Source organism: Rhinopithecus bieti, unplaced genomic scaffold (genome assembly GCF_001698545.2).
Source record: "Rhinopithecus bieti isolate Rb0 unplaced genomic scaffold, ASM169854v2 scaffold_15133, whole genome shotgun sequence".
Taxonomy (NCBI): Eukaryota; Metazoa; Chordata; class Mammalia; order Primates; family Cercopithecidae; genus Rhinopithecus; species Rhinopithecus bieti.
The window spans coordinates 2,075,374-2,102,806 of NW_016808815.1; the positions used below are offsets into that span (position 1 = coordinate 2,075,374).

Here is a 27,433-nt window from a genome sequence, read left to right on the forward strand (position 1 = left end):
ATAAATAAATAAAAATAAAGTTCAAGACTCTTGTGCCTCTCTTTATAAATCACTGGCCTGGTTTAGTCCCAACAATAGATCTAAGAAGGGTAGTGTGTTTCTGAACACCTTTGGTACAAAGTGATCAGTTGGTTACAAGATTTTAGATAGTGAAATAACTATGTGTCATTTGTCAAAGCTTCTCCTGGCAATAAAAGACATATAAACTCTGAGTGTGCTCTTTGCAGTGCTTTCTAGATCTTGTGTTTTCCTAGTGTGACATTGTTAACATTCATATTGTTACTCTGCATCTCACCTTAGGTCCATGTGCTGACTTTCACTGTTCACATGTTGCTGCAAGGCCTCACCAATAAGCTGCAAGTCGGGGATTTGGACTCTTGTTTGGGTATAATGATTGAGGTAAGACTTAGAGAAATGAATTCTAATTTTTTTTTAAGTGGGCAAATGACACAAAAAAATCAATTCACAAAATAAGAAATAATAATAGCCCATAAAAATGAAAATAATGTAACACCTCATCTTTTGGATTAGCAGAGGTTTAAAAAGCTAAGACTAAAGCGAGATGGGCACTCTGTCACTACAAGGAGGTCATCAATTGGTATGATCTTTCCGGAAAGTAAGCTGCCATTTTGTATCAAGAGCTTTTGAAATGAGAAAAGATTTTCAGTCACATCTAAGAATCTATTTTTAAGAAATAAATTATGTTCACAGGAGCTTTATTTATAATACGGTGGAAAATTAGTAATAACTTTTAAAATTGGGCTGGGTGCTATGGCTCATGCCTGTATAACCCCAGCACTTTGGGAGGCTGAGGTGGGCAGATCACTTGAGGCCAGGAGTTCAAAACCAGCCTGGCCATCATGGTGAAACCCCGTCTCTAACAAAAATACAAAAATTAGCCAGGGATGGTGGTGTGTGCCTATAATCCCAGCTACCCAGGAGGCTGAAGCAGGAGAATCGCTTGAACCTGGAAGGTGCAGGTTTCAGTGAGCACAGATCATGTCACTGTACTTCAGCCTGGGCGACAGAGTGAGACTCTGTCTCAAAAAAAAAGAAAAGAAAAAATTGGATACTGTGCTAATTTGAGGGCTACAATTGTGAAGAGAATAAATTTGCCACATAAGTTTTTGTTCATTTGTTTTAAAATGTAGACACTAACATTTTGAATCTCAATGTAAATATTTACATTAGACCAGGCACAGTGGCTCACGCCTGTAATCCCAGCACTTCGGGAGGCTGAGGCGGGTGGATCACTTGAGACCAGGAGTTTGAGACCAGCCTGGGCTACGTGGTGAAACCCCATCTCTGCTAAAAGTACAAAAATTAGTCAGGTGGGGTGGCAAATGCCTGTATTCCCACCTACTTGGGAGGCTGAGACATAAGAATTGCTTGAACCCAGGAGGTGGAGGTTGCAGTGAGCTGAGATCACACTACTGCACTCCAGCCTGGGTGACAGAGTGGGACTTTGTCTCAAAAAACAAATAATTAATTAACTGGGTTAACAATTAGATTGCAAATATTTGTAATTTATTATTAGAGTGTAAATAATTAGATTGCAAAGATTCTGAGAACTTCTTGAAGGGAAATTAAGCTACTCTTTGGTGCATCAAAAAAGAAGTAACTGTCTATACCGTCATACAATTATATATGTACATCTGTGAAGGATTTTTCTTTGTTTCCCATTAGTATCAACCTTTAAGTGTTTCTTATGTGTTTGTCTTTTAAGTAATTGGTCCCTAAATTGCATTGAAAACAAGGGCATTCTGAAAGAAATTTCTTCCATCTAATTTGAGCCCAGTCCAACTTGCATTTCTTTGATTAGGACATGTCAGGACCTCTATTCAGTCACTGCTTATGTTGGCATATCTTGCTGAGTACACATAATTGCCATTTGTCCTTTTCTTCCAAAGATTTTAACTATGAGTTGTTTGGTGCTGTTGCTGAAGAGAAGGAAGTAAAGCAGATCCTCTCCAAAGTCATGGAAGCACGAAGAAGCAAAAGTTACGACTCTTATGAAATCCTGGGCAAGTTTGTAGGAAAAGATCAGGTTACAAAACTTATCCTTCCCTTGAAAGAGGTAAGGACTTGAATGCAATTCAGGAGATCACAGCATTGGAATCTCATGAGTTCCTAAAAGGAACGATGCGGGGCAACCTGAAACACTGTTTTTGATCGTGCATGATTTCCTTAGGTGCTGGGGCCCCAGGACCATATGGCCAGTGAGTGCTTAGATTCAAAAGTCATAGTCCCCAATGTAAACCATGAGATGAGAAAGAAAGACAATAGGAATTGAGTGCAGATGAAGATTATAGCTGGGTCAAGTCAGCAGCTAAGAACATGAAGAAATCCTGAGGCACACAAGCCACATAGTGCTTATCTCTGAGATTGAGGTTATAAGTAACATTTCTTTATATGTTATGTCTGTGTTTGAAATTTTATTAAGAATTTATTTTAGGCCAGGCATGGTGGCTCACACCTGTAAATCCAGCACTTTCGAAGGCCAAGGTGGCAGGAATTGCTTGAGCCCAGGAGTTCGAGACCAGCCCGGGGCAACATAGCAAGAACCTGTCTTGATTAAAAATGTATATTTACATTTACAAAAAAATTCATTTTAATTATGAGTAAATATATATTAGAAAGCTTTTGGACACAGGTTGCCACTTCCAGGTTGCCAAGAGGAAGAAAACTGGCATTTATTGACATATTCTATTCTAAGCACTGCTCCATTCTCTCACCTAATCAGCACACCCTGTGAGACTGATGGTACTTCCATTTTACAAGTAAGAAAATTCAGGCTTGGAAAGGTAGAAAGGAACATGGTTAAAGAGCAAAGTCAGGGTTTAGTTCCAGATCTTTCTGATCCAAGTTCACATTCCTACCATGGTTTCATTCTGCCTCCTGAAGCTCAGGGACTATAATTTACCCACCTTCCTGTTGATTTCTGTGCCTGTTGCAGAGGTGAACATCAGTAAATGTTATTGATTTATTAGTTTTGTGTATTAAAACTAGAGCAAAGAGCTCTATCTATTGACATGAATTACATTAGGTCTAAATGTTCTGGTGCTAGATGAACTCCATAATTACTCCTAGAATGCGTTTAGTTTTGTCTGAGCCTTATCTAAGAGCGTTAGATGCATTTTGAGGATGAAAAAGAGTCAACAGAGCACATATATCCGTGATGTATATTACAAAGTCCCTCCAAGGTATTGAGATTTATTAATACTATGTCTCATTCAAGATAATAACTCTGAAGCACCGAGTATTTCCTGAGGTTGCTGATCCTGGTTCCCATTAGGTTCCTCTGATTTGGCCCAATAATTGATATCAGACCCTGAGGCTTGGCCATGACAGCACTTCATTCTCGTGGTTTCCTATGAGGAGTGAATACATTTTGTTGATTATGTGTGTGTGTGTTTGCCTCTAAGTTACTCCTGTTAATGTACCAGGAGAGTTGATGTTAACTCAGGAGTCTCAGATCTCTGGCATTGTGCCCTGAGGCCTCACCAGCAGAGAACAGGGAGGGAGTGGAGGAAACCCTGAGGCTCACAAGCATGCACAGTGGTTCTTCCTGGGGTTGAGATTATAGGTCACTTTCACCTTATATGTTATATCTGTGTTTGAAATTATATTAAGAATGTTTTTTAATTAGGAGAAAGCCAAACATATTAGAAAGCCAATATATAAAAGAAAACCACCATTATGACAAATCAAAATGCATTTCTGTGTCATCTCAGCATGACATTTATGTTTTGCCTTTAGATCTTACAAAATACCACGAGTTTGAAACTGGCCCGAAAAGTTCATGAAACTTTACGCCGAATCACAGTGGGATTAATCATAAATCAGGAAATGACGGCTGAATCCATTCTATTACTCAGTTATGGTTTGATCAGTGAAAATCTTCCCCTGTTAACAGAGAAAGAAAAGTAAGTTGGAAAAAAAACAAACTGTCATTTAGGTCTCTGCGTCTGATAAGCCATTCTGTGGGTTGTTTTAATACTTTGCTTTAGTAAAACATAAAATTGTATCCACCTGAGTTCTCAGATGGTACTTTATGGTGTGATACATTTCAACATGAGATTTTCTCATAAATGAGGTAGCTATGACAGCAGACAATTATTTTGGCATTTCTCTGATACCATTTTGTTTTAAAGATTTATTGGTTCAAAGATAGGATAGATTTAAAATCTATATCTTGTATTCTGATAAAACAGAGATTGAGACCTTAAAAGATGTTAAAATATCTTAAAAGCCTGGTGCGGTGGCTCATGCCTGTAATCCTAGCACTTTGGGAGGCTGAGGTGGACAGATCACCTGAGGTCAGGAGTTTTAGACCAGCCTGGCCAACTTGGTGAAACCCCGTCTTTCCTAAAAATACAAAAATGAGCCAGACATAGTGCTGGGCACCTGTAATCCCAGCTACACAGGAGGCAGAGGCAGGAGAATCACTTGAACCCGGGAGGCGGAGGTTGCAGTGAGCCGAGATCGCACCACTGCACTCCAGCCTGGGCAACAGAGTTAAAAAAAAAAAAAATCTTAGTAAACTTCCTTTTGTTTCTGTGGTCTAAGAGAGACTCATTGGCATTTATTTTCAGAAATCAAACAAGGGAGTGTCCTGCTGTTGATCTTAATGTAAATATATTGTCCTAGTAACCTTAATCAACAGCCTAACAATCTTCTGTGTCTCATGGTTTGGGGTTGGGGAGGGTGCACAACCCGAGCAAATGACACATTATTTAGTGCTGGGCTGTTGTCACTTTAGAAGGGCCACTGTGACTTCTTGGAATGCAGCTGACAGTGTTCTTTCCCCTCTTCTCACGTCACGTGATTGACAGAAATCCAGTAGCTCCAGCACCAGATCCACGTCTACCACCCCAGAGCTGCCTTCTGCTTCCCCAACTCCAGTTCGAGGTGGACAGAAAGCTGTTGTGAGCAGGAAAACCAACATGCACATATTTATTGAGTCCGGGCTTCGGGTAAGAATTAACCTTAAAATGAGACTTGCTACTTTCAGGGAGTCTGCACCTTTTAATCTTCTGTTGAATTTCTTTCTTTTTTTTTTTTTTTGAAACAGAGTTTCGCTCTTTTGCCCAGGCTGGAGTGCAATGGTGCGATCTCCGCTCACCGCAACCTCCCCTCCCGGGTTCAAGCGATTCTCCTGCCTCAGCCTCCCGAGTAGCTGGGATTACAGGCATGCGCCACCACCCCAGCGAATTTTGTATTTTAGTAGAGACGGGATTTCTCCATGTTGGTCAGGCTGGTCTTGAACTCCCGACCTCAGGTGATCCACCTGCCTCGGCCTCCCAAAGTGCTGGGATAACAGGTGTGAGCCACCACACCCGGCCTTCTGTTGAATTTCTAGTACTGCTCACTTCCATTGGAAATGCCTTACTGTAAATACATTTTAGATTTTTCTTTTTTTACAGGTACATTGGTCCATTTACTATTTATCTCTTCCAGCACTTACATTAAAAGATGTAATTGTCCCAGAATTAATGATTCTGCTCTAATATGTATTAAGGTCTTACTGGTGCTTTGCCCATGAGCCCCTCTAAACTACTTTGAATTTTTTTAAAAGATGGTGAGTGGCCGGACATGGTGGCTCACACCCATAATTCCAGCACTTCGGGAGGCTAAGGCAGGAGGATCACTTGAGGAGAGGAGTCTGAAACCAGCCTGGGCAACATAGCAAGACTCTGTCTCTACAAAAAAAAAAAAATTATTTTTTAATTAGCCAGATGTGATGACATGTACCTGTAGTCCTAGTTACTCAGGAGGGTAAGGTGGGAGAACCACTTGAGCCCAGGAGTTTGAGGCTGCAGTGAGCTGTTATCACACCACTGCACTCCAGCATGGACAATATAGTGAGACCCTGTCTCTAAAAAAAAACAGTAATAATAATGAAATAAAAGATGGTGAGCTTTTAAAAGAACAAATATGATCATTTCCTTTTTAAAACCCTTCATTGACTCGCACTTTTCTAACACACGTTCCAGCCACCATGGCTTCCCTTCCCATCTAGAAAGTCACCATACTCTTTCCTGCCCTAGGAGCTCACCACCCACTCTTTGCTCTACCAGATTCCCACAGAACTCTCAAAGCACCCTACCTGTGCATGTCGTCATTTCCTTAGAGTCTGCCTAAGATCCATCAAGGCAGAGACCATGTCCATCCTGGTTATTGCCATGTCCTGCGTACTGAGCCAGTGCCTGGAATCACAGTAGATCCTGAGAAAATGGACTGTGGTAAACAGACGTAGCATCTCAGCTGCACAGCAAGCTCTCACCTTGACTCACTGAGACCCTCTCAGGCAGTTTGTCATTCCTTAAAAAAATTTTATCATTTCAAATAGAAGTATCTTAACATTTGCTTTTCTCTAAACATCATTTCACATTTACCTAACTCATCTGGTCTAATGGGCAACTAATGTGAAATATCTTTCTGAACTCTGTTAGCTGCTGCATCTGAGTCTGAAGACTTCCAAGATCAAGTCTTCAAGTGAACATGTCCTGGAAATGCTGGATCCTTTTGTGTCTCTCCTCATAGACTGCCTGGGCTCCATGGATGTGAAGGTAAGCATCGGTTTGCACTCTGCATTGGAGCATTTTATTCTTCAGAAGAACTATGTTTTGCAGAATACCTAATGGTTATGCTTGGGCTCAAGCTTTATGAGATGATTGAGGTTTTTTTGTTTGTTTGGTTGGTGGTTTTTTTTTTTTTTCTTTTTTGAGACAGAGTAGCTCTCTCACCCAGGCTGGAGTGCAATGGTGCGATCTTGACTCATTGCAACCTCCACCTCCAGGTTCAAGGGATTCTTCTGCCTCAGCCTTGCCGCAGCCTCCCAAGTAGCGGGGACTACAGGTGCACACCACCATGCCCGGCTAACTTTTGTATTTTTAGTAGACACAGGGTTTCATCATGTTGGCCAGACTGGTCTCGAACCCCTGACCTCAGATGATCCGCCCACCTTGGCCTCCTAAAATGCCGGGATTACAGGTGTGAACCACTGTGCCTGGCCGAGATGATTGAGTTTTTAAAGGGATTTATGACATCATGAACTACCACTATTTGCTACATTAAATCACTTCCCAATTTACTAATTATATAAATTTGGATAGACTTTAACAGTTTTAAAAGCCCTCCTAGGTACATTAAGTATTTCATTTGATCCTCACAACTTCATGAGGGTGAAGGATTTTGTCCCCTTACCAGTCATCATCATTGTCACCTTTGTTACTATTACTGCTCCATGCTGTGAATCCAAAGAACATTATTTCTGATCCTCACAACCCTCCCTGAGGCATATATTCTTACTATTTCTGTTTTATAAATGAGAAAATTGGGGCGAGGGTCTAGGTACAGGTCTAGGCTATGAACCTAGGTCTGTCAGACTCCAATGCCTACACAGGTCCCATTTTTCTCATATCACCTGCTTTACAGATGAAGGTGCCGAGAGGTTAAGTAACATCTCTAGAGTCAAACAGGTAATCAGTTGCAGAGCTGGGATGTAAGCCAATGTCTTTCTGACTCCCAAGCTCACTCTTCTGTGTCTTAATCCAGCCCACTGAGGAGCTCTCAGCAGCCAGAGCAGTACAGGTATTGTTAGATAGAGTTGAACTAGCTGATCCAGGTGCTTTCAAAGGTTTGGCCTTGGAAGTTCAGGGAGCTCAGCACACTTTTTCCATATCTTTTGCAATAGCACTTAACTATATTAACTGTTAGTCAGTTGTTCCTATGCCTAATTTCTGAATTAACCATCTGCTGCATAAGTGCAGAGATAGTATCCTTTTTATCTTTGTATTTATAATACCCAGTAGAGTGCCTTGTATACCTAATTCAAGCTTAGTAAGAGTAGATTACATTGAAGTACCATTCTAGAAAACATTAAAGTCATTTAAGATGTATTTTTCCAAAAAGAATTGTAAAATTGACCAACCTATCCAAATCATATAACCTCCATAAACCCCTATAAGCAGGTTAAAAATATGGCCAGGCTTGGTGGCTCGGGCCTATGACCCCAGCTCTTGGGAGGCTGAGGCAGGAGGATTGCTTGAGCCCAGGAGTTCAAGACCAGCCCAAAAATGTTTAAACAAAGATTAAATTATGAAAAGAATATGGTGCCTTTTCTTATTTCCTTATAATCTACCATCATAAGGATCCATTGTTATGGATAAGCAATAAATTCTTCTACAATCAGGAAATGGAAACGTCTTTATCTTCTTACCTTTTGGGCACAGTTCTTCCAGAGTGGGCTGGGCTTAGCATCTTATTTATTCGGCACAATCATTTAAAGAGTCTGCATAGCCTCAGGTGCTGGATTGTTGGATTCGGTCACATCACAAGTTGGTGGTGTTTTGTTTTGCTTTTTTCAGGTGATCACAGGTGCTCTACAATGCCTCATCTGGGTCTTGAGGTTCCCGCTGCCTTCCATAGAAACAAAAGCAGAGCAGCTGACAAAACACCTCTTCCTTCTGCTGAAGGACTATGCAAAGCTCGGGGCTGCCAGGGGCCAGAACTTCCACCTGGTGGTCAATTGTTTCAAGGTGAGATGTCTTCACTTGCACTTGGAAAAAGCCAGGATGGAGCCGGATGCAGTGGCTTACACCTATAATCCCAGCACTTTGGGAGGCTGAGGTGGGAGGACTGCTTGCGCCTAAGAGTTCAAGACCAGCTTGGTCAACTTAACGAGACCCTGTCTCTACATTTAAAAAAAAAATTAACTGGGCATGGTGATGTGTACCTGTAGTCCCAGCTACTTGGGATGCTGAGGCAGGACGATCACTTGACAGGAGTTAGAGGCTACAGTGGGCTGTGATGACATCACTGCACTCCAGCCTGGGTGACAGAGCGAGACCCTGGTTCATAAAAAACTAGAACCAGGATTAACATCAAAGTTAGTTTTCCCCATTGCCCTTTGTGGTTATGGCCAGAATTTTTCCCAGAGTTATTTGCCAAGGTTAAGGGCTGGCACCCTGTGTGGAAAAGCATACGTGCGTGTTAAGTCCTTGTCATTTCGCTGGATCCCAACTGTGGGGTGTGCTGGCTGTGAATATCACTGTTGTAACTTGCAGTGTGTGACCATACTTGTCAAGAAAGTCAAGTCTTACCGGATAACTGAAAAACAGCTCCAAGTTCTACTGGCCTATGCTGAGGAGGACATTTATGATACTTCAAGACAAGCCACTGCCTTTGGTCTTCTGAAGGTATGGTGTCACCAGAATGTTGACTGTTACAGTTGATGAGCTTCACAGCAGATATTTTGAATACATGGATCATAGTGTTTTGACTAGCCGTAGACTTCTGAAATTGAGTAATTTGTAAAGATTATTATGATTTTGGTGGGTCAATTACAGGCAAACATTTGCTTATGAAAAGTGTTTAAATGTGAGCTCTGTGTTAACATTTCTAGGGAATTCTGTACAAATACAGGTATTATCTTTTATTTATATGTTTTCTTCTTAGTGTAGTAAAATGTATATAACATAAAACTCACCATTTTTTAAAATTCACAAGTTTTACCAATTTGAAGTGTACGTTTAAGTGTTGTGTGTTCTTTGTGCTTAAGTGTGTATCCTTTTTTCTTTTGAAGTTACTTTACTGTGTTTGAAAATTTCCTGTGATTGCTTTAGCATCAACTCTGCTTCCATCCATCTGCAACAGAACACATGAAATGAGTATGTCTTTTCCTTTTGTATCTTAGGCAATTTTATCAAGAAAGCTGTTGGTCCCAGAAATCGATGATGTCATGCGGAAAGTATCCAAGTTGGCAGTCTCTGCACAAAGTGAACCTGCCAGGGTCCAGTGCAGACAGGTTTGTAGAGAGCACTTATCCCCGTAGCAAGGGCTGGGCCCTGCCGCATCTGTCTGGCAGAGGTGTCAACATTGGCTGAATTCTGAAGACCACCTTGTGTCATGTTGGTTCTTTATGCTGAGACTCAGGCGTCCTGGTGCAGGAGGTCAGGGGAGGCTTTTCTGGGGACTGACAGGCTGGCCAAAATTTGAAGGAAGAAAAAGACTTAGTTTTACCAGTGAGAGGGCAGTAGAGGCTTGAGGTGAGTGAGAGCTTAGCTCGGTTGAGGAGCTCAACACAGGTAAGTGAATTGAGGAGTGGGAAGCCAGATTGGGCAGGACCTTGTGGTCTTGTTAAAGATTTTGGGCTTAGTTGTTTGTTTTTTTTGAGATGGAGTCTCGCTCGGTCGCCAGGCTGGAGTGCAGTGGTGCGATCTCGGCTCACTGCCACCTCTGCCTCCCAGGTTCAAGCGATTCTCCTGGCTCAGCCTCCCGAGTAGCTGGGACTACAGGCGCCCGCCACCATGCCCAGCTAATTTTTGTATTTTTAGTAGAGATGAAGTTTCACCATGTTGGCCAGGATGGTCTCGATCTCTTGACCTCATGATCCGCCCACCTTGGCCTCCCAAAGTGCTGGGATTAGAGGCGTGAGCCATGGCACCAGCAGGGCTTTTTCTAAGAACAGTAAGGAGCTATTTAAATCCTTAGGGAGAGGAGTGACAGAATCAGGTTTGTATCTATACATCTGTCAATATCTAATTTTATGAGCACGTATACTGTGCCCAAAGAGGTGGAAAGGTCTAAGTTGGAAATAGGAACTCAGGGTTGCAGGGGGGTTTGGGCTGCTGAGGAGGCCAGGAAGGGAAGATGCATGTCTCTGGAAATAATTGCTTGGCTACTATTAGGAAGAAGAAGGGTCATCTGCTATTAAGCACTAGCTGTGTGCCTAGCATTTTAAATGCATGACCTCTGTTTGCAAGTAGCCTTCAGAAGAAACAGTATCCCCATTTTATGGCTAGGGAAAGGCAGGCTTTGGAAACTTGAATGATGTTGCTTAGTTCTCACAGTTTATTAATAAAGGAGGCTAGATACTACAGTGGTTTGAAAGTGCAGCCTTTGGACACAGACTAGGCATGGAATTCTGGCAGTGTCACCTGAGCAAGTTTCTTATTGTCTTTGGACCAACTTTATTCCCTTCAACTAGAAAATGGGCTATTATCACATACTTCCTATGGGAATGTTGAGATTTAACTGAGAGACACTTAACGCAGTGCTTGGCACATAGAGGGTTTATAGTAAATGCATTAGTTATTACTATCAGTATTGATATTATCACTATGTTGTTACTCTTGTTGAAGGGGAGATACCAGGTTGGACCATAGTCCATACTGTGGTACACCTGTCACCACCTGTCACAGAGAGATCAGCTTTCAACCTGTGGGTTTAGATTTGAAGTCTTAAACCACAGTGCCAGTGGCGGGCCAGGGCTTGCCTCTGTCAGGCACCATAGGGCAGGACCAGATAAATGGTGGGAGAAATGAAAGGTCACAGCTGCTATTGACTTTATAGGCAGATTTAGCTGGAGTCCATTGGAAAGCCTGATTGATTGCCATTCTTGAAAGTTTTTATAACCTACCAATGAGTTCCAGAAAGCAGCTTAGGAAACAGGAATACTGGAGACGAGATCCAGATAATCATCTGTGTGACTTTTGTTCCTAGGTTTTTCTGAAATATATTCTTGACTATCCCCTGGGTGACAAATTGAGACCAAACTTGGAATTCATGCTCGCTCAACTGAAGTAAGCTTAGCTATTAACTACACACGGGCGGAGGGTAGTTTCTTCTTTCTCTTTAACATGGTGCTGTCTTAAAAAGGACGAGGCCTAAGCATAATGGTGCATTATCTGAGCATATTGTTATATGACTCATTAACTCCGTAATCAGACATTGTGCTTGGCTTCACATAGCCTTTCTCTGAGTTGCTTTTCAATCTAGTTTAACTGTTGATTGTCCTAAGAGTCCACTTAGGAGAAAGTTGAAATCTGACACAATTGCATTTAAAACTGCACAATGGTAGCTTAATGGAGATATACAAGCATTAAAAGTAGGGAAACAGAACATTTTCCATTTTTTAAAGAAGTAAACTGACACCTTGATACAACGTTTTACATTTTTAAATAATTATTGGTAAATTTAGAAGATACTAACAAATCCACCTAATGTCCTTCCTCTAGTTACGAACACGAGACCGGGAGAGAGTCCACCTTGGAAATGATCGCCTATCTCTTTGACACATTCCCTCAGGTACTGTGACCCCAGAGATAAGCCCCGTGACCCCTGGAAGTCCTCAGTCCCCCTTTGCTAGAGCATCTGTAGGAATTCCGTTCGGAGTGCTCACACGTGCCTCTTTTCTTTTAGGGGCTGCTCCATGAGAACTGTGGAATGTTCTTTATCCCTCTTTGTCTAATGACGATCAATGATGACTCTGCCACGTGCAAAAAGATGGCATCCATGACAATCAAGTCCCTACTTGGTAAAATCAGCCTCGAGAAAAAAGACTGGCTGTTTGATATGGTTACCACTTGGTTTGGAGCAAAAAAGGTGTGCATTGCTTTTAGTCATAGTTCAGTGACAAGTCTTAGCTTTGGGGATCATAGTTTAAGTAAGAATATATGTTATACACTGTTGAATTGGTTTTTTTTCCCCACATAGTGTTATTTTTGTCTGATTATGCAAATAGTATATTCTTAAAGTTCCCCAAAGTGTAAGAAGTTATAGAAAGTAACATAAAAATCACCTGTGTTCATACTATGTTATTGTTAGGAAGGTATTCCACTACATGAATGTATCATAAATTACTTGACCAGCTCCTAATGATGAATACCTTTGTTTCCAATTTTACATATTCGATTTCTGAAATGTAATTTTTATCCTTTTATCCACTTGGTACCTCTCCCACCATCATTGTTGGCCCGTCTTTGTGAAACATAAACAACATATGCCCTGTGTTGATGAGGAACTTGTTGCATACCCACTTAATGTGGGGTGGGCAAGAGACTTCTTTCCATTTCCTTTTAATTTAAAATGGAAAAAAAAACTGCTAAAGTACTCAGTGGATAATAATAATGCCTCTTTTTAAAACGTTATTCTTGAGTGTAAAAATTTCCCCACATCTTGTATATTGGCCATCAAAGCCCATAATTTACTGATTTCTGGCATCAGAAAGAAATGTTTATTGTCTCTGAATGTTGAGGACAAAATAATGCCCACCTTTATTTTACAGTTTCAGAAAAGGCCTCCCAAGTTCTCTTGACATTGTCTTGTGGTTTATTTTTGGTAGCGCTTAAATAGACAGCTTGCGGCCCTGATCTGTGGCTTGTTTGTGGAAAGCGAAGGAGTTGATTTTGAGAAAAGACTTGGAACTGTCCTTCCTGTGATTGAAAAGGAAATTGATCCTGAAAACTTTAAAGATGTAAGTAATTTGCTAGGGAATACAACTTTTCTAACTTACAGTTTTACTTGTGGTGATGTAGCTAACAGATTAGATATTATAGCAGCCCGGGCCGTGGTGGCTCAAAGCCCTGTAATCCCACGCACTTTGGGGAGGCCGAGGCGGGTGGATCATCAAAGGTTCAGGGAGGTCGAGAATCCATCCTGGCTAACAACAGTGAAACCCCGTCTCCCACTTAAAAAAATACAAAAAATTAGCCGGGCGAGATGGGCGGCGCTGTAGGTCCCAGCTACTCGGGGGAAAGGCTGAGGCAGGAGAATGGCTTGTGACCCCGGGAGGCCGGGAGCTTGCAGTGGAGCTGAGATCCGGCCACTGCAACTTCCAAGCCTGGGCAACAAAGAGCGAGCTCCGTCTCAAAAAAAAAAAAAAAAAAAAAAAAAAAAAAACACAGATTAGATATTAGCTTATAGGTTAAATATTTATGTTTATAGCTATATCTATTTATAGCTAACCGATTAAATATTTGTGTTCAAACAGTGTCCTTTATCATAAAAGCAAAAATTCAGCGTAGTTGGAACTTTTTAAAATGAGCGCTATAGCCAGGCATGGTAGCGCATGCCTGTAATTCCACCTTTTCAGGAGGGTGAGGCAGGAGGACCGTGCGATTATACTCCAGCCTGGCTAACAGAGCAAGACCCTGACTCAAAAAAAAAAGGGGCAGTTGGGAGATTAAAGTATCTTCATGGTATATGAAGATCAAAGGTTCTCAGCTCGGGCGATTTTGCCCCCCCAGGTGACATTTGGCAATGTCTGGGAACATTTTTGATTGTCACAACTCGAGGGTGGAGGTGGAGCTGCTACTGGCGTCTAGAACATAGAGGAGTTGGGATGCTGGTAACATCCTACAGTGCCCATGGCAGCCCCCACAGCAAAGGATCATCTGGCCCACAATGTCAGGAGTGCCAAGGGAGGTTCTGAAACGGGTGGATTTACATGCTGGAGTAAAAATGTCCATCAGATACTTTCAGATTGTTGTTTATATTGATTTACATCTGTCTTGTTTTTAGATCATGGAAGAAACTGAAGAAAAAGCTGCAGATCGCCTTCTGTTTAGTTTTCTTACACTGATAACTAAACTTATCAAGGAATGTAATATTATTCAGTTTACCAAACCCGCTAAGACTTTGAGTAACATCTGGAGTAAGTATTTCCTTTTTTATTTAAATCTAAAAACAAATACATTTGTTGTCATAGAATTATTGAAAGTAGATTTGAGAAATTCGAATATGAATACTTCAGAAAGTATACAATGTCAGGAAAAGAGTCCATGAGAAAAAACTTAAAAGGTTATTTCAGAGTGATTACAGTGAAAATGTTCCCTTCTGGAAAAAAAAGAAAAAAAAACCATATCTATGATTTCATAAGTAATACCTTTCATTTGTAAAAGAATATTTATTCTGGGGAAATAAAAGGAAAGGAAAAAATTCTCAAAGTCCTGTTTGGTAGTTAATAATTTCAGATATGTGTCTCTTTTTTTCCTATTTATTTATTTTCCCTCAGGTACAACTGAGAAGTAAAAACTATATATTTATGGTGTACAATGTATTGTTTTGATGTATGCACTTGTGGTCAATATTTCCATCCAGTCTTTCTTTTGTTCAATAGGCATAGGGTTTTTTTTGAGAGGTTGCTTAGTTCCATATAAACTTTGATATCCTGTTTGCACCTAAGTAAGCATATTACTATCTATAACACACCTAGTAGATATCTTTTTAAATAGCTGTATAGTAGTCCATTATATACATATGCCATTATTTACTAAATGATTTCACAAGTTGTCAACACAGTTGTGCATCACCTAACAATAGAGATACGTTCTGAGAAATATGTCGTTATGCGATTTTGTTGTTTGAACTTCCTAACAGTATTCTTAGACAAATCTAGATGGTATAGCCTATTACACCCTTAGACTATGTGGTCCATCCTATTGCTAACTATTGCTAAAAACCTGTGCAGCATGTATGTACTGTACTGAATACTGTAGGCATTTGTAACACAGGGTCTTTGTGTATCTAAATGTAGCCAAACATAGAAAGGGTACAGTAAAAATACAGTGTGTATTTTTTTTTAAATGAGTAGTGCCAAACTGTTTTATAATCTTATGGAACCACTTCTTTTTTTTTTTTTTTTTTTTTCGAGACAGAGTCTCGCTCTGTCACCCAGACTGAGTGCGATGGCACAATCTCGGCCCACTACAACCTCCTCTGCCTCCCAGGCTCAAGTGATTCTTCTGCCTTAGCCTCCCAAGTAGCTGGGATTACAGGCACATGCTACCACACCCGGCTAATTTTTGTATTTTTATAGAGATGGGGTTTCACCATATTGGCCAGGCTGGTCTTGAACTCCTGACCTCAGGTGATCCACCCTCCTCGGCCTCCCAAAGTGCTGGGATTACAGGCGTGAGCCACTGCGCCTGGCCAGGACCACGACTTATGTGGTCTGTTGTTAAATGAAGTAAAATATTCACCTGGTTTAAGAGCCAGAACTCAGATTTTGTGAGAAATAACAAGGTTACCGTATGACCTACTCAGGTGTGGCTTCATTGCAACATGGCCCGATTATTACCTACTCAGGTGTGGCTTCATTGCAACATGGCCCGGTTATTACAGAGATTCATATAGATCAAAAGTAAAAATATGTCTATGAAATATAGCAGCAAAGACTAAAACTGAGATATGACATGGTTAATCCATCCTGTTCCCCAACACCCACATTATAAAACTTTTTTTTTTTTTGAGACGGAGTCTTGCTCTGTCGCCAGGCTGGAGTGCAGTGGTGCGATCTCAGCTCACTGCAACCTCTGCCTCCCAGGTTCAAGCGATTCTCCTGCCTTAGCCTCCTGAGTAGCTGGGACTGCAGGCGCGTGCCACCACACCCAGCTAATTTTTGTATTTTTAGTAGAGACAGGGTTTCACCATGTTGGCCAGGATGGTCTCCATCTCTTGACCTCGTGATCCAACTGCCTCAGCCTCCCAACTAGGTATGAGGTATGCATCTAGCCTAAAACTTTTTTTCTTTACTTTTTACTTTACACGGAGGGGAGATACAGCAGGGAAGGGGAAGTTTGGGGCTCAGTGGAGTGGTGGTCACTGGAGAGGGGTCACACTCAAGGCCAATGTTTTTTCGAAGATAATTTTTAGACCATTAGTGTAGTCAGACTTTTAATTTGCTTATTTAGCATGCCCATCTTCCATTATGTGTTTAAGTTCTTTATAAGCATTGGAAAATAAGATTAATACTGTCTGTGCTGCCTCCTGAGAACTTTGTTGATGGTTAAATGAGATCATGTTCATGAAAAACGTTAGGGTCTGGGCTGAGCATGGTGGCTCATGCCTGTCATCCCAGCACTTTGGGAGGGTGAGGCTTGCAGATTGCTTGAGCTCAGGAGTTCGAGACCAGCATGGGCAACATGGCAAAACCCCATCTCTACAAAAAATACTTTCTGAGTATGGTGTATGGAGAATGGCCATGTAGCCAAAAATACTGAAGAATTAAGAGTTTGAAGGTCAGATCAAGCTGGGGCCCAGGCCTGGCTCTGCCTGTTATAGCTTAGCATGTCATGCAGCCTCTCTGGAACGCTTGTTTCTTCATCTATAAGATAGAAATTATAATTCCAACATCACAGAATTGTTACAAGATAATACATGTAACACAATTAGCCCTGTCCTGGCATATGGAAAACTTTCAGTAAGTAGATGATAGCTTTACAGGCAGCTACTTGGAGCCGCCAATTCTACTGATTAGAAACAAGCCTATACCTATATACATACTTACATTACTTTAGAAAATATAACTGTTGGCTAGGCGCGGTGGCTCACAACCGTAATCCCAGCCCTTTGGAAGGCTGAGGCAGGTGGATCGCTTAAGGAGTTTAATACCAGCCTGGCCAACATGATGAAACCCTGTCTCTACTAAAAATACAAAAATTAGCTGGGTGTGGTGGTGAGTGCCTGAGTAATAGTTACTCAGGAGGCTGAGGCAGGGGCATTGCTTGAACCCAGGAGGCAGAGGTTGTAGTGAGCCAAGAGTATACCACTGCACTCCAGCCTGGGCGATGGGAGTGAAACCCTGTCTCAGAAAAATTAAAAAAAAAAAAAGAAAATGTAACTGTTAATGTCATCTTATCTCCCTTGACTCTGAAACTAGTTCTTATGAAACTGGTCTGTTTGTACCCCATTAGAGTCATTTAACCACTCTAGGAGTTGGTTTTCTAGTCGTTTCCAGTGCCTCTTCCACCTCACTTCTCTCTAGCTTCTGTGGGCTTCTGGGAAGCAAGAACTATCTGTCTTTTTCTAAATTGATGCATAATTATACCTACTTATGGGGTATCTATGATATTTTGATACATGCATACAATGTCCAGTGATCCAGTTGGGGTAACGAGAATATCCTTCCCCTTGAACATTTATTATCTTTTTGTGTTGGGAACATTTCAAATCTTCCAGCTATTTTGAAATGTGCAATATACCAGTGTTAACCGTAGTCACCCTACTGTGCTGTCTAACACGAAACGTATTCCTTCTATCTAATTCTATTTTTGTGCACATTAACCAATCTCTTTTCATCTCCTGCCCCCACTTCCCAGCCACTGGCCTATTTTGTTCATATTTGGTTCCCCACTCCAAACACATAATACTCTGTAAATGCTTCACTTCATCGCATTTACCTCTAAACAATCAGGAAGGCCATGTGACATCCACGAATGCTTTTTGGTTCCCTTAGGTCATGTGCATTCTCACCTGAGACATCCACACAACTGGGTGTGGCTCACAGCAGCCCAGATTTTTGGATTACTCTTTGCCTCTTGCCAGCCAGAGGAGCTTATTCAAAAATGGAATACCAAAAAGACTAAAAGAAACCTCCCAGAACCTGTAGCAATCAAGTTCCTGGCCAGTGACCTTGACCAAAAGGTAAGGTTTCTGTCAAACCTTTTCTTTCCCTCGTGACTGTAAGATGTTCCTTCTGGTTCATGTAACTATCTTTGGGCCAGCCCTTGAGAGAAACTCTTCCAACCAACAATTTGTTGTACAGGTAAATCAATAGGAATGTTAGTCACTGGAGAGGGGTCACTCTCAAGGCCAGGGTTTTTTCAAAGATAATTTTTAGACCATTAGTGTAGTTAGACTTTTAATTTGCTTATGTAGCATGCCCATCCTCCATGATATGTTTAGGTTTTTTTGTTTGTTTGTTTTTGTTTTTTTCTTTTCTGAGATGGAGTCTCACTCTGTCACCCAGGCTGGAGTGCAGTGGTGTGATCTCGGGTCACTGCAGCCTCCGCCTCCCGAATTCAAGGGATTCTTCTGCCTCAGCCTCCCAAGTACCTGGGATTACAAGCGCGTGCCACCACGCCCAGCTAATGTTTAAGTTCTTTATCAGCATTGGAAAATAAGATTAATACTGTCTGTCTTGCCTCCTAATAACCTTGTTGATGATGTAAATGAGATCACGTTCATGAAAATGTCAGGGGCCAAGCCAGGCATGGTGACTCACATCTGTCATCCCAGCACTTTGGGAGGCTAAGGTGAGCAGATCACTTGAGCTCAGGAGTTTGAGACTAGCCTGGGCAACATGGCGAAAACCTATCACTACAAAAAATACAAAAATTAGCTGGGCATGGTGGTGTATGCCTGTAGTCCTAGCTACCTGGGAGGCTGACACAGGGGGATCACCTGAGCCTGGGGAGGTCAAGGTTACAGTAGGCTGTGATCATGCCACTGCACTCCAGCATGGGCAAGACCGAGATCCTATCCCAAAAAAAGAAAGAAAAGAAAATGTTAGGGGCCATGATATATGTGTCTCTGGTTTCCTAGGTCCTAGCACAATTTCTCACTCATAGTGGAACCCCATAAATATTGAATGACTGGAGGGTAGAAGGGAAGAAAAGAGGAAGAAAAAAATATTGACTGTTGCAAAGTGCTCTACTAGAAAGGTAGAGGATTGGCCGGACGCAGTGGCTCACATCTGTAATCCCAGCACTTTGAGAGGCCGAGGTGGGTGGATCACCTGAGGTCAGGAGTTCGAGACCAGCCTGGCCAACATGGCGAAACCCCATCTCTACTAAAAATACAAAAAATTAGCCAAGTGCGGTGGTAGACCCCTGTAATCCCAGCTACTTGGGAGGCTGAGGCAGGAGGATTGCTTGAACCCAGGAGACGGAGGTTGCAGTGAGCCAAGATCACTCCACTGTAGTCCGGCCCAGGCCACAGATTGAGACTCTTAAAAAAAAAAAAAAAAAATGTAGAGGATTATTACCTGTTTCTCGCCAGAATGTGAAACTATCCCATTTATTTAGGATGAAATGCTTAGGGCAGGTAGAAGGGAACAGTTACACAATTTCTGGTCGTGAACCTTTCCTCTCCAAATCTATACAGGTGGTCATTCAGAGGAAAATCCAGTACATTAGTTGTATTACAGTTATTATGTTTAGTTTTTTAAAAACAATCAGAAATGTCCTGTGTCTGTCTTGTCTACCAATGTCCATTTTCTTTTCACAGATGAAAAGTATCTCTCTCGCCTCTTGCCATCAATTGCATTCCAAATTCTTGGATCAGTCTCTAGGAGAACAGGTAAGAATTGTAGTTCTCCTAGTTTAAAAGAAGGGGCCAGCTGGGCACCGTGGCCCAAACCTGTAATCCCAGCACTTTGGGAGGCCTAGGCGGCCAGATCCCCTGAGGTCGGGAGTTCGAGATGAGCCTGGCCAACATGGCGAATCCCCATCTCTACTAAAAATACAAAAAAATTAGCCAGGCATGGTGGCAGGCGCTTGTAATCCCAGCTACTCAGGAGGCTGAGGCAGGGAGAATTGCTTGAACGTGGGAGGCAGAGGTTGCAGTAAGCCAACATCACGCCACTGCACTCCAGCCTAGGTGACAGAGCGAGAGTCTGTCTCAAAAAGAAAGAAGGGGCCTATTCTATCAGCAGTCTAGGAATAGGCTTACATTTGTTATTTTGTTTTGTTTTGAACCTATCTTAATGCTTGGGGGATTAGATGAGATACAGACATACACTCATATATATGTTCAAATACACATATGTCTTGTCAACTCTGGGTCTGTGTTGGGATTACTCTTTGCTCCATTTAAAATTCCCAAATAGGGGTCTGGGTGCGATGACTCATGCCTGTAATCCCAGCACTTTGGGAGGTTGAGGCAAGTGGATCACTTGAGGCCAGGCGTTCAATACCATCTTGGCCAACATGGTGAAACCTCATCTCTACTAAAAAGACAAAAATTAGCTGGGCATGGTGACACATGCCTGTAGTCCCAGCTACACGGGAGGCTGAGACAGGAGAATCTCTTGAACTGGGGAGGCAGAGGTTGCAGTAAGCTGAAATCTCCACACTGCACTTTAGCCTGGCAACAGAGCTAGACTCCATATCAAAAAAAAGAGAGAGAAAGAGAGAGAAATAGTTATTTCTATGTAGAATGGTTGAAGGAATTTAATGGAGGTAGAGGTGAAAGCTGTCATTAAAAATGTAAAATGAGGCTGGCGTGGTGACTTACACCTGTAACATTAGCACTTTGGGAGGCCGAGATGAGCAGATCTCTTGAGGCCAGGAGTTCAAGACCAGCCTGGCCAACATAGCAAAACCCTGTCTCTACTAAAAATACAAAAATGAGCTGAGTGTGGCGGCCTGTAGTCCCGGTTGCTGGGGTGGCTGAGGCATGAAAATCGCTTGAACCCAGAGGCAGAGGTTTCATTGAGCCGAGATTGCACCACGGCACTCCAGCCTGGGTGACAAAGTGAGACTGTCTCAGAAAATACCCAAAAAACAAAACAAAACAAAAAATGTAAATGGAGGGCCTGGAAGGAAATTGTTTACTTATTCTTTGTGACTTTAAAGGGTAGAACTAGTCCACATAGATCAAAGTTACATGGAAATAGGTTTGGATGCCCTATGAGGGAGAACTTAAGAATGATCTAGACCAGGTGCAGTGGCTCACACCTGTAATCCCAGCACTTTGGGAGCCCGAGGCGGGCGGTTCACCTAAGGTCAGGAATTTGAGACCAGCCTGGCCAACATGGGGAAACCCCATCTCTACTAAAAATACAAAAATTAGCCGGGCATGGTGGCGCATGCCTGTAATCCCAGCTACTCGGGAGGCTGAGGCACGAGAATCACTTAAACCTGGGAGGGGGAGGTCACAGTGAGCGGAGATTGCGCCATTGCCCTCAGCCTGGGTGGCCAATAAGACTCTGTCTTTTAAAAAAAAAAAAAAATGCACGATCTAAAAATGGAGCCATCATCATTTAATAGTTGTTAAATAGTTGTAATACCTGATTGTTTTTGTTTTCTAATTGTAGAATACCTATTTTAGCTTATGCTCTACTAAGCCTTATTTATTTCAAAATCAATGTCCAATGTCTTCCCCCACCCCGTTTTTTTAAAAGGTTGTTAAGAATTTGTTGTTCGTAGCCAGAGTCTTGTATTTACTGGAACCTTATTGTGAGGATAAGCAAAGTAAGATAAAAGAAGACCTGGAAGAACAAGCAGCTTTAGGAGATGGCGTGGCCTATGCAGATGAGAAGGCAGAGTCTGACGGAGAAGAGAAGGAAGAGGTGAAGGAAGAGCTTGGCAGACCGGCCACGCTGCTGTGGTTGATCCAGAAGCTGTCCCGGATCGCAAAACTGGAAGCTGCTTATTCGCCGAGAAACCCCTTAAAGGTGCGATGAATGCACAGAATGACTGAGAGTAGTCATTTCTCTTTAAAAAGTATTTTAATGGTATTAGTGATCCTCCTAAGTCCCTAGAAACTTTACCTTTGAACCCTAAACTGCAGCAATAGCATCTGTCCCAAAATAGACTGAGCCCTGTTTTCTAAATTAATGCTGTGTCTATGATTGAGTGCTAAAGATAAATATTTCAAATGAAAAAAAATGATCTGTATTTTCAGAGAACATGCATCTTTAAGTTCCTTGGCGCTGTAGCAATGGATCTTGGGATAGACAAGGTAAAGCCGTATCTCCCAATGATCATAGCTCCTTTGTTTCGAGAACTGAACAGCACCTACTCAGAGCAAGGTAACCCTGCCTCGTCTGTTCTCCTGCCTTTTGCAGGATTTCTAACTTCTCTCCTAAATGTTTCCTTCTTCCTTTCTGTCCTCCCTCCCTGCCAGAGATTTATTTTATTTGTATATATTTTAAATTATATATTATATACTTATATATGTTTATATTTTATATATACACACACACATAAATTAAAAAGAGAGAGAGATGAATAGTGGTCTCACTATGTTATGCCAGGCTGGTCTTGGTCTCAAACTCCTGGCCTCAAGCAGTCTTCCAACCTCAGCCTCCCGAAGTGTTGAGACTACAGAAGTGAGCTACCGTACCCAGCCAGAGTTTATTTTTAAAAAGAAAACTTATGAGGTATCAAGATAATTAGCAAACAAATAGGCATATTTGTATTATATTTGATTGCCCTCTTCTCTATGCTTTCTGCTGTCCCAGAAAGAATGTTTCTCACATAAAAGATGATGCTTTATCCTTAACATAGATTAAATAGTCAAAGAAAACTATGGTTCAGGGTGGTTTTAAACCTCATAGCACAATGAATAATAATGAACAATAAAATGTCATTATATTCTCATCTTAAAAATTGTGGGCTGGGCATAGTGGCTCACGCCTGTAATCCCGCACTTTGGGAAGCCAAGGTGGGAGGATCAGTTGAGCCCAGAAGTTCAAGACCAGCCTGGGCAACATGGCAAAACCCCATCTCTACAAAAGATACAAAAATTAGCTGGGTATGGTAGTGTGCACCTGTAATTGCAGCTACTCAGGAGGCTGAGGTGGGAGGATCTCTTGAGGCTGTGAGGTCAAGGCTTCAGTGAGCCGTGATTGCACCACTGCACTCCTGCCTGGGCAACAGAGTGAGACACTGTCTCAAAAAAAAAAAAAAAAAAAAAAAAAAAAAAAAAAAAAAAATTATAAGGCAAAAATATAAGTATTATCATTTTTATATGAAATAGTTTTAAAATATCATTTTAACATTTCTTCTTTTTCCTTGCCTGATACATTTCCCTCACTTATTGTAATTGTTGGTAATAACAGGTAAAGAGGGAATTGGGGCTGGAAGGAGAGGAGGTAAAGTGAATGTTCAGAGTTTAAAATAAAACAAATGAAGCAAATGTCAAAGCAAGAGCTTTTGTAGTCCTACAACCTTGAGAGAGTTTCCTCACTCTTCGAAAGGAAAAAGCAATGGTAAAGGTTGAGGCTGCTGACAAAATCAGGTTCAGGTGTACTTTGGTTCATGTCAGCCAACATTTAATGAGTACCTAATATCTGCGAGGCACTAGGGATTCAACAGCAGGAAAGTTTTCAAGAAGCTTGTGATCTAGAACAGATGTCCTGAACTCCCGTGAAATTGAAATTGGGGGTGAGTGGCAGAGAGGGGTAGGAGATAACAGCTTTTTTGTCAACTGCACAAAGGAGGCTTTGACATCCCCCGCACCCCCCCAAAAAAAAGTTACTGTGGGCAGAGCTAAGCCTCTGTGACCCATCATGGATTAGAGAGGGAATCTCTTACTTTGCCCCCCATCTGCAAGAGCTCAGCAGGTAAACAGAGGGAATTCAAAACGTTTCTGTCAAGGTCCCAAGTTACTTTAATGTCTTCAGGGCTAGGTTTCCGCTGGGAAGTGGGCCTCACGTTCTCTGATTTCTTGTTGCATCCTGGGTGAGGTGGTGGCTGGAGTGCTGTGTCTAGCATTGCTGGTTTCCCCATCCCAGGAACACAGAGGCTAGTTTTATATCGGTGTTTAATGTTGAAGTAATGGTGATAATGCTGCAAGAGTTTAAATTATTTTTGTTGTTTTTGGTTTCTTGCCAGATCAATAGCTGGATATAAATGTTGTACATATTGTTGATTTTGTTTGATTTCGTTGATTTTGTTGATGTTCAAATGTGTCCTTTCCTACTGTCTTTACTCTGATCATTACTCTTTGTGTGTGATTAGATCCTTTGCTGAAGAATCTATCCCAGGAAATCATAGAATTACTCAAAAAGCTGGTTGGACTTGAGAGCTTCTCATTAGCCTTTGCCTCTGTACAGAAACAGGCTAATGAGAAAAGGGCACTCCGGAAAAAGAGGAAGGCCCTGGAGGTAAGTTTGCTCTTTGAAAATATGGCATGTTCACTGGACTTGATAACTACTAAGTGTGCATGTTTGTGTCACACACTCAGGGAGGATCAAGGGTTTGAGCGGTTGGGGAATTTATAGCTGGGGCTTCAGACTTTCTTTAATGAGCATGTGTTTTTTACATTTATTTCTGTATTTGATTCTTATTGGTTTAATATTTACTTTAAAAGTAATACAAAATTTCTATTATCTTTTCCAGTTTGTAACTAATCCTGATATTGCTGCCAAGAAAAAAATGAAGAAACACAAAAATAAAAGTGAAGCAAAGAAGAGAAAGATAGAGTTCCTGCGTCCAGGCTATAAGGCCAAGAGACAAAAAAGCCACAGCCTGAAAGATTTAGCAATGGTGGAGTAATGTCTCCCTGTGCTGATACAAGCATGAACTTTCTGGAATATTCTTCTAGTCTGAAATTACAGCAGGCTGGTGGGGGGTTCCTTTTTTTTTTTTTTTTTTCAAGACAAGGTCTCACTCTGTCACCCAGGGTGGAGTGCAGTGACGAAATCACAGCTCACCACAGCCTCCACCTGGGTTCAAGTGATCCTGTCACCTCAGCCTCCCAAGTAGCTGTGCCCCCCAGACACACACCACCATGCCCGGCAAATTTTTTGTATTTTTTGTAGAAACAGGATTTCGCCATGTTGGCCAGGCTGGTCTTGAACACCTGGGCTCAACTGAGCCACCTGCCTTGGCGTCCCAAAGTGCTGGGATTACAGGTGTGAGCCACCGTGCCCAACCAGGTTTTAATTTAAGTTAAATTTTGGATAGGTTGTATAATATATAGTTTAATGTAATCATGCTCATATTTTTTAAATAAATAAAACACTTTATACTACTACTGGGTCTTCACTGTCTAAAAAGCATGTGACACCAAAGAGTTTAAAATATAATTTGTAAATAAAAGATAAATTTTAAATAGCAAGAAAAAATGTAGAAGTTAGCAATAATCAGACAAAAGATTTGCAAATACTGCTATATAGTACATTCTAAAATTTTAGGAAAAGGCAGTAAGAAAGATCTGCACAAATAGAGAACTATAACCATGTTCATAGCTAGGAAGATTCAGGACCACAAAATGCTTTGTCCCAAGTTGATCCCTTTGGTTAAGTGTGTATCTAAGCAAAATCCCAAGAGTTCTTCACGTTAACCCAACAAGCTGATTCTAAAATTTATATGGAAGATAGTAAGCCGAGAATAACCATGACACTCTTACAAAAGTAGAACAGGATGAGGGGCTTGCCCCTTTGAATATCAAAAGTAAGACACAAAACTATCTATAGAGAGAATGTGTAGTAAATCCTACTTCATTAAGAACTTCTACTTAGGAAAAGACACAAACTGGGACATGGCACACAACACATACTGTTAAACAATTAGTAGTACCAGGACATACAGTGAATACTGATGAATCCACACAGACAATCTAGTGGAAAGTGGCAAAAGAGAGAAATGAACATGGCACAAAAGGAGAAACATAAATGGTCCTTAAACACTGTTAGCTGATATGGCTGTGCCATTTTTTTTTTTTAAGTATTATGGACTGCTTGGCAAGTAGTCATTACATTGAGACCCCCAAGTGCTCCCCTGGCTACATGAAGTTCTTAGATTACATACCTTCTCACACCAGAAGTTAAAGAATACCTGGACTAGTCGGAGTCCTACTGTACTAGCTATGGCTAGTTGTTAAATTGTTTGAGTCACTCCTGTATTCAGCCTCATCAGTAATTAGGAAAATGCCAATTATCACCAGAATGAGATTCCATTCTGAAACCATCAGAATGATAAAGCTGACAATACTAAGTGCTGGCAAGCATGGTGGAGCCATAGGCAATCTTTGACATTACCTTGTAAACCCGAAGACGGTTATACTCCCTGATCCCGAGTTCCACTCCTAGAGAAACCATGAACCATGGATCTGAAGAATGTTCATGAACCATTGCTAAAAGAACTAGAAGCAATCCAAATGTCCTTCCACAAGAGAATAAAATGGTATATTCATATACTGAAATACAGTAGCAGAAATCAGCTAATTACATATATATATATCAATAAAGATGATATTCTAGAAACAATGTTGAGTGGGGGGAAAAGAAAAATAGTTGAATACCACTGTAATAAAATTGTGTACATATATGATAAATCTGTAGGAAAAAATTAACGATTTCAAAGTTGCAGGATAGAGGGTACTTGTGCGAAGGAACAGAATCAAGGGAGAAGCACACGGTGGGGTTGGGGGACTTAAACTGTTCTCATAATGTTCAATGTCTTACATTTGGTGCCAGATTTCCAAGTTTATAATGCTTCATTACATTACTTTCTATACATAAAATATTTCCTGATAAAAACATTTTCTAATATTCGGCCAAAACCACATTTGTACTGTTGTTATTAGTACAAAGAAAACAAGTGGTTTCTTTGAAACTTTACTTTTAAGGTTTATTATTTACAACTAAAATGGTAATAAGCCACACTTATTTAGAGGTGGGTAAAGTTGTTTCTGTTGTTCAACCGTATAGCATCTTTTGCCTCGCTCTATACTTGGTGTGGAAAAAATATTCTTTAGTGCCCCACATACTTGGGGATATATGGAGTGGGAAATCCACCCTATGTGCCAGGCACTTTGGATACATTTTGTTTAATCCTAGTATTCCTGAGAGATTCCTACAATTGGTTCCTATTTTACAGATGAAGAAACAGACTCAGAGTAAATAACTTGCCTAAGGGTGATACAGGATGTGGGTGGTACAATCAAGATTCAAAGTCCATGCTTTGAGCTGGGCGCGGTGGCTCACACCTGTAATCCCAGCACTTTGGGAGGCCAAGGCAGGTGGATCACTTGAGGTAAGGAGTTCGAGACCAGCCTGGCCAACGTGATGAAACCCTGTCTCTACTAAAAGTACAAAAATTAGCCGGGCGTGGTGGCGGAACACCTGTAGTCCCAGCCACTTGGGAGGCTGAGCCAGACGACTCACTTGCACCTGGGAGGCAGAGGTCGCAGT

At 41.4% G+C, this 27,433-nt stretch overlaps 1 protein-coding gene across 1 annotated transcript in view; it reads left to right on the top strand.

Moving 5' to 3' along the window:
• Nucleotides 1-25,261, top strand: part of UTP20 (UTP20 small subunit processome component) — a 109,336-nt gene extending 84,075 nt beyond the window's left edge. The window contains 20 exon segments of the mRNA XM_017887242.1: nt 301-399; nt 1,823-2,077; nt 3,760-3,926; nt 4,836-4,891; nt 4,894-4,976; nt 6,456-6,572; nt 8,373-8,543; nt 9,072-9,203; nt 9,701-9,811; nt 11,509-11,588; nt 12,024-12,093; nt 12,208-12,390; nt 13,130-13,261; nt 14,308-14,440; nt 18,023-18,210; nt 19,795-19,866; nt 21,692-21,964; nt 22,195-22,321; nt 24,255-24,400; nt 24,636-25,261. Coding sequence (XP_017742731.1) covers nt 301-399; nt 1,823-2,077; nt 3,760-3,926; nt 4,836-4,891; nt 4,894-4,976; nt 6,456-6,572; nt 8,373-8,543; nt 9,072-9,203; nt 9,701-9,811; nt 11,509-11,588; nt 12,024-12,093; nt 12,208-12,390; nt 13,130-13,261; nt 14,308-14,440; nt 18,023-18,210; nt 19,795-19,866; nt 21,692-21,964; nt 22,195-22,321; nt 24,255-24,400; nt 24,636-24,791 — 2,751 coding nt within the window. The 3' untranslated portion in view covers nt 24,792-25,261.
• The last annotated feature ends 2,172 nt before the right edge of the window (nt 25,262-27,433 follow it).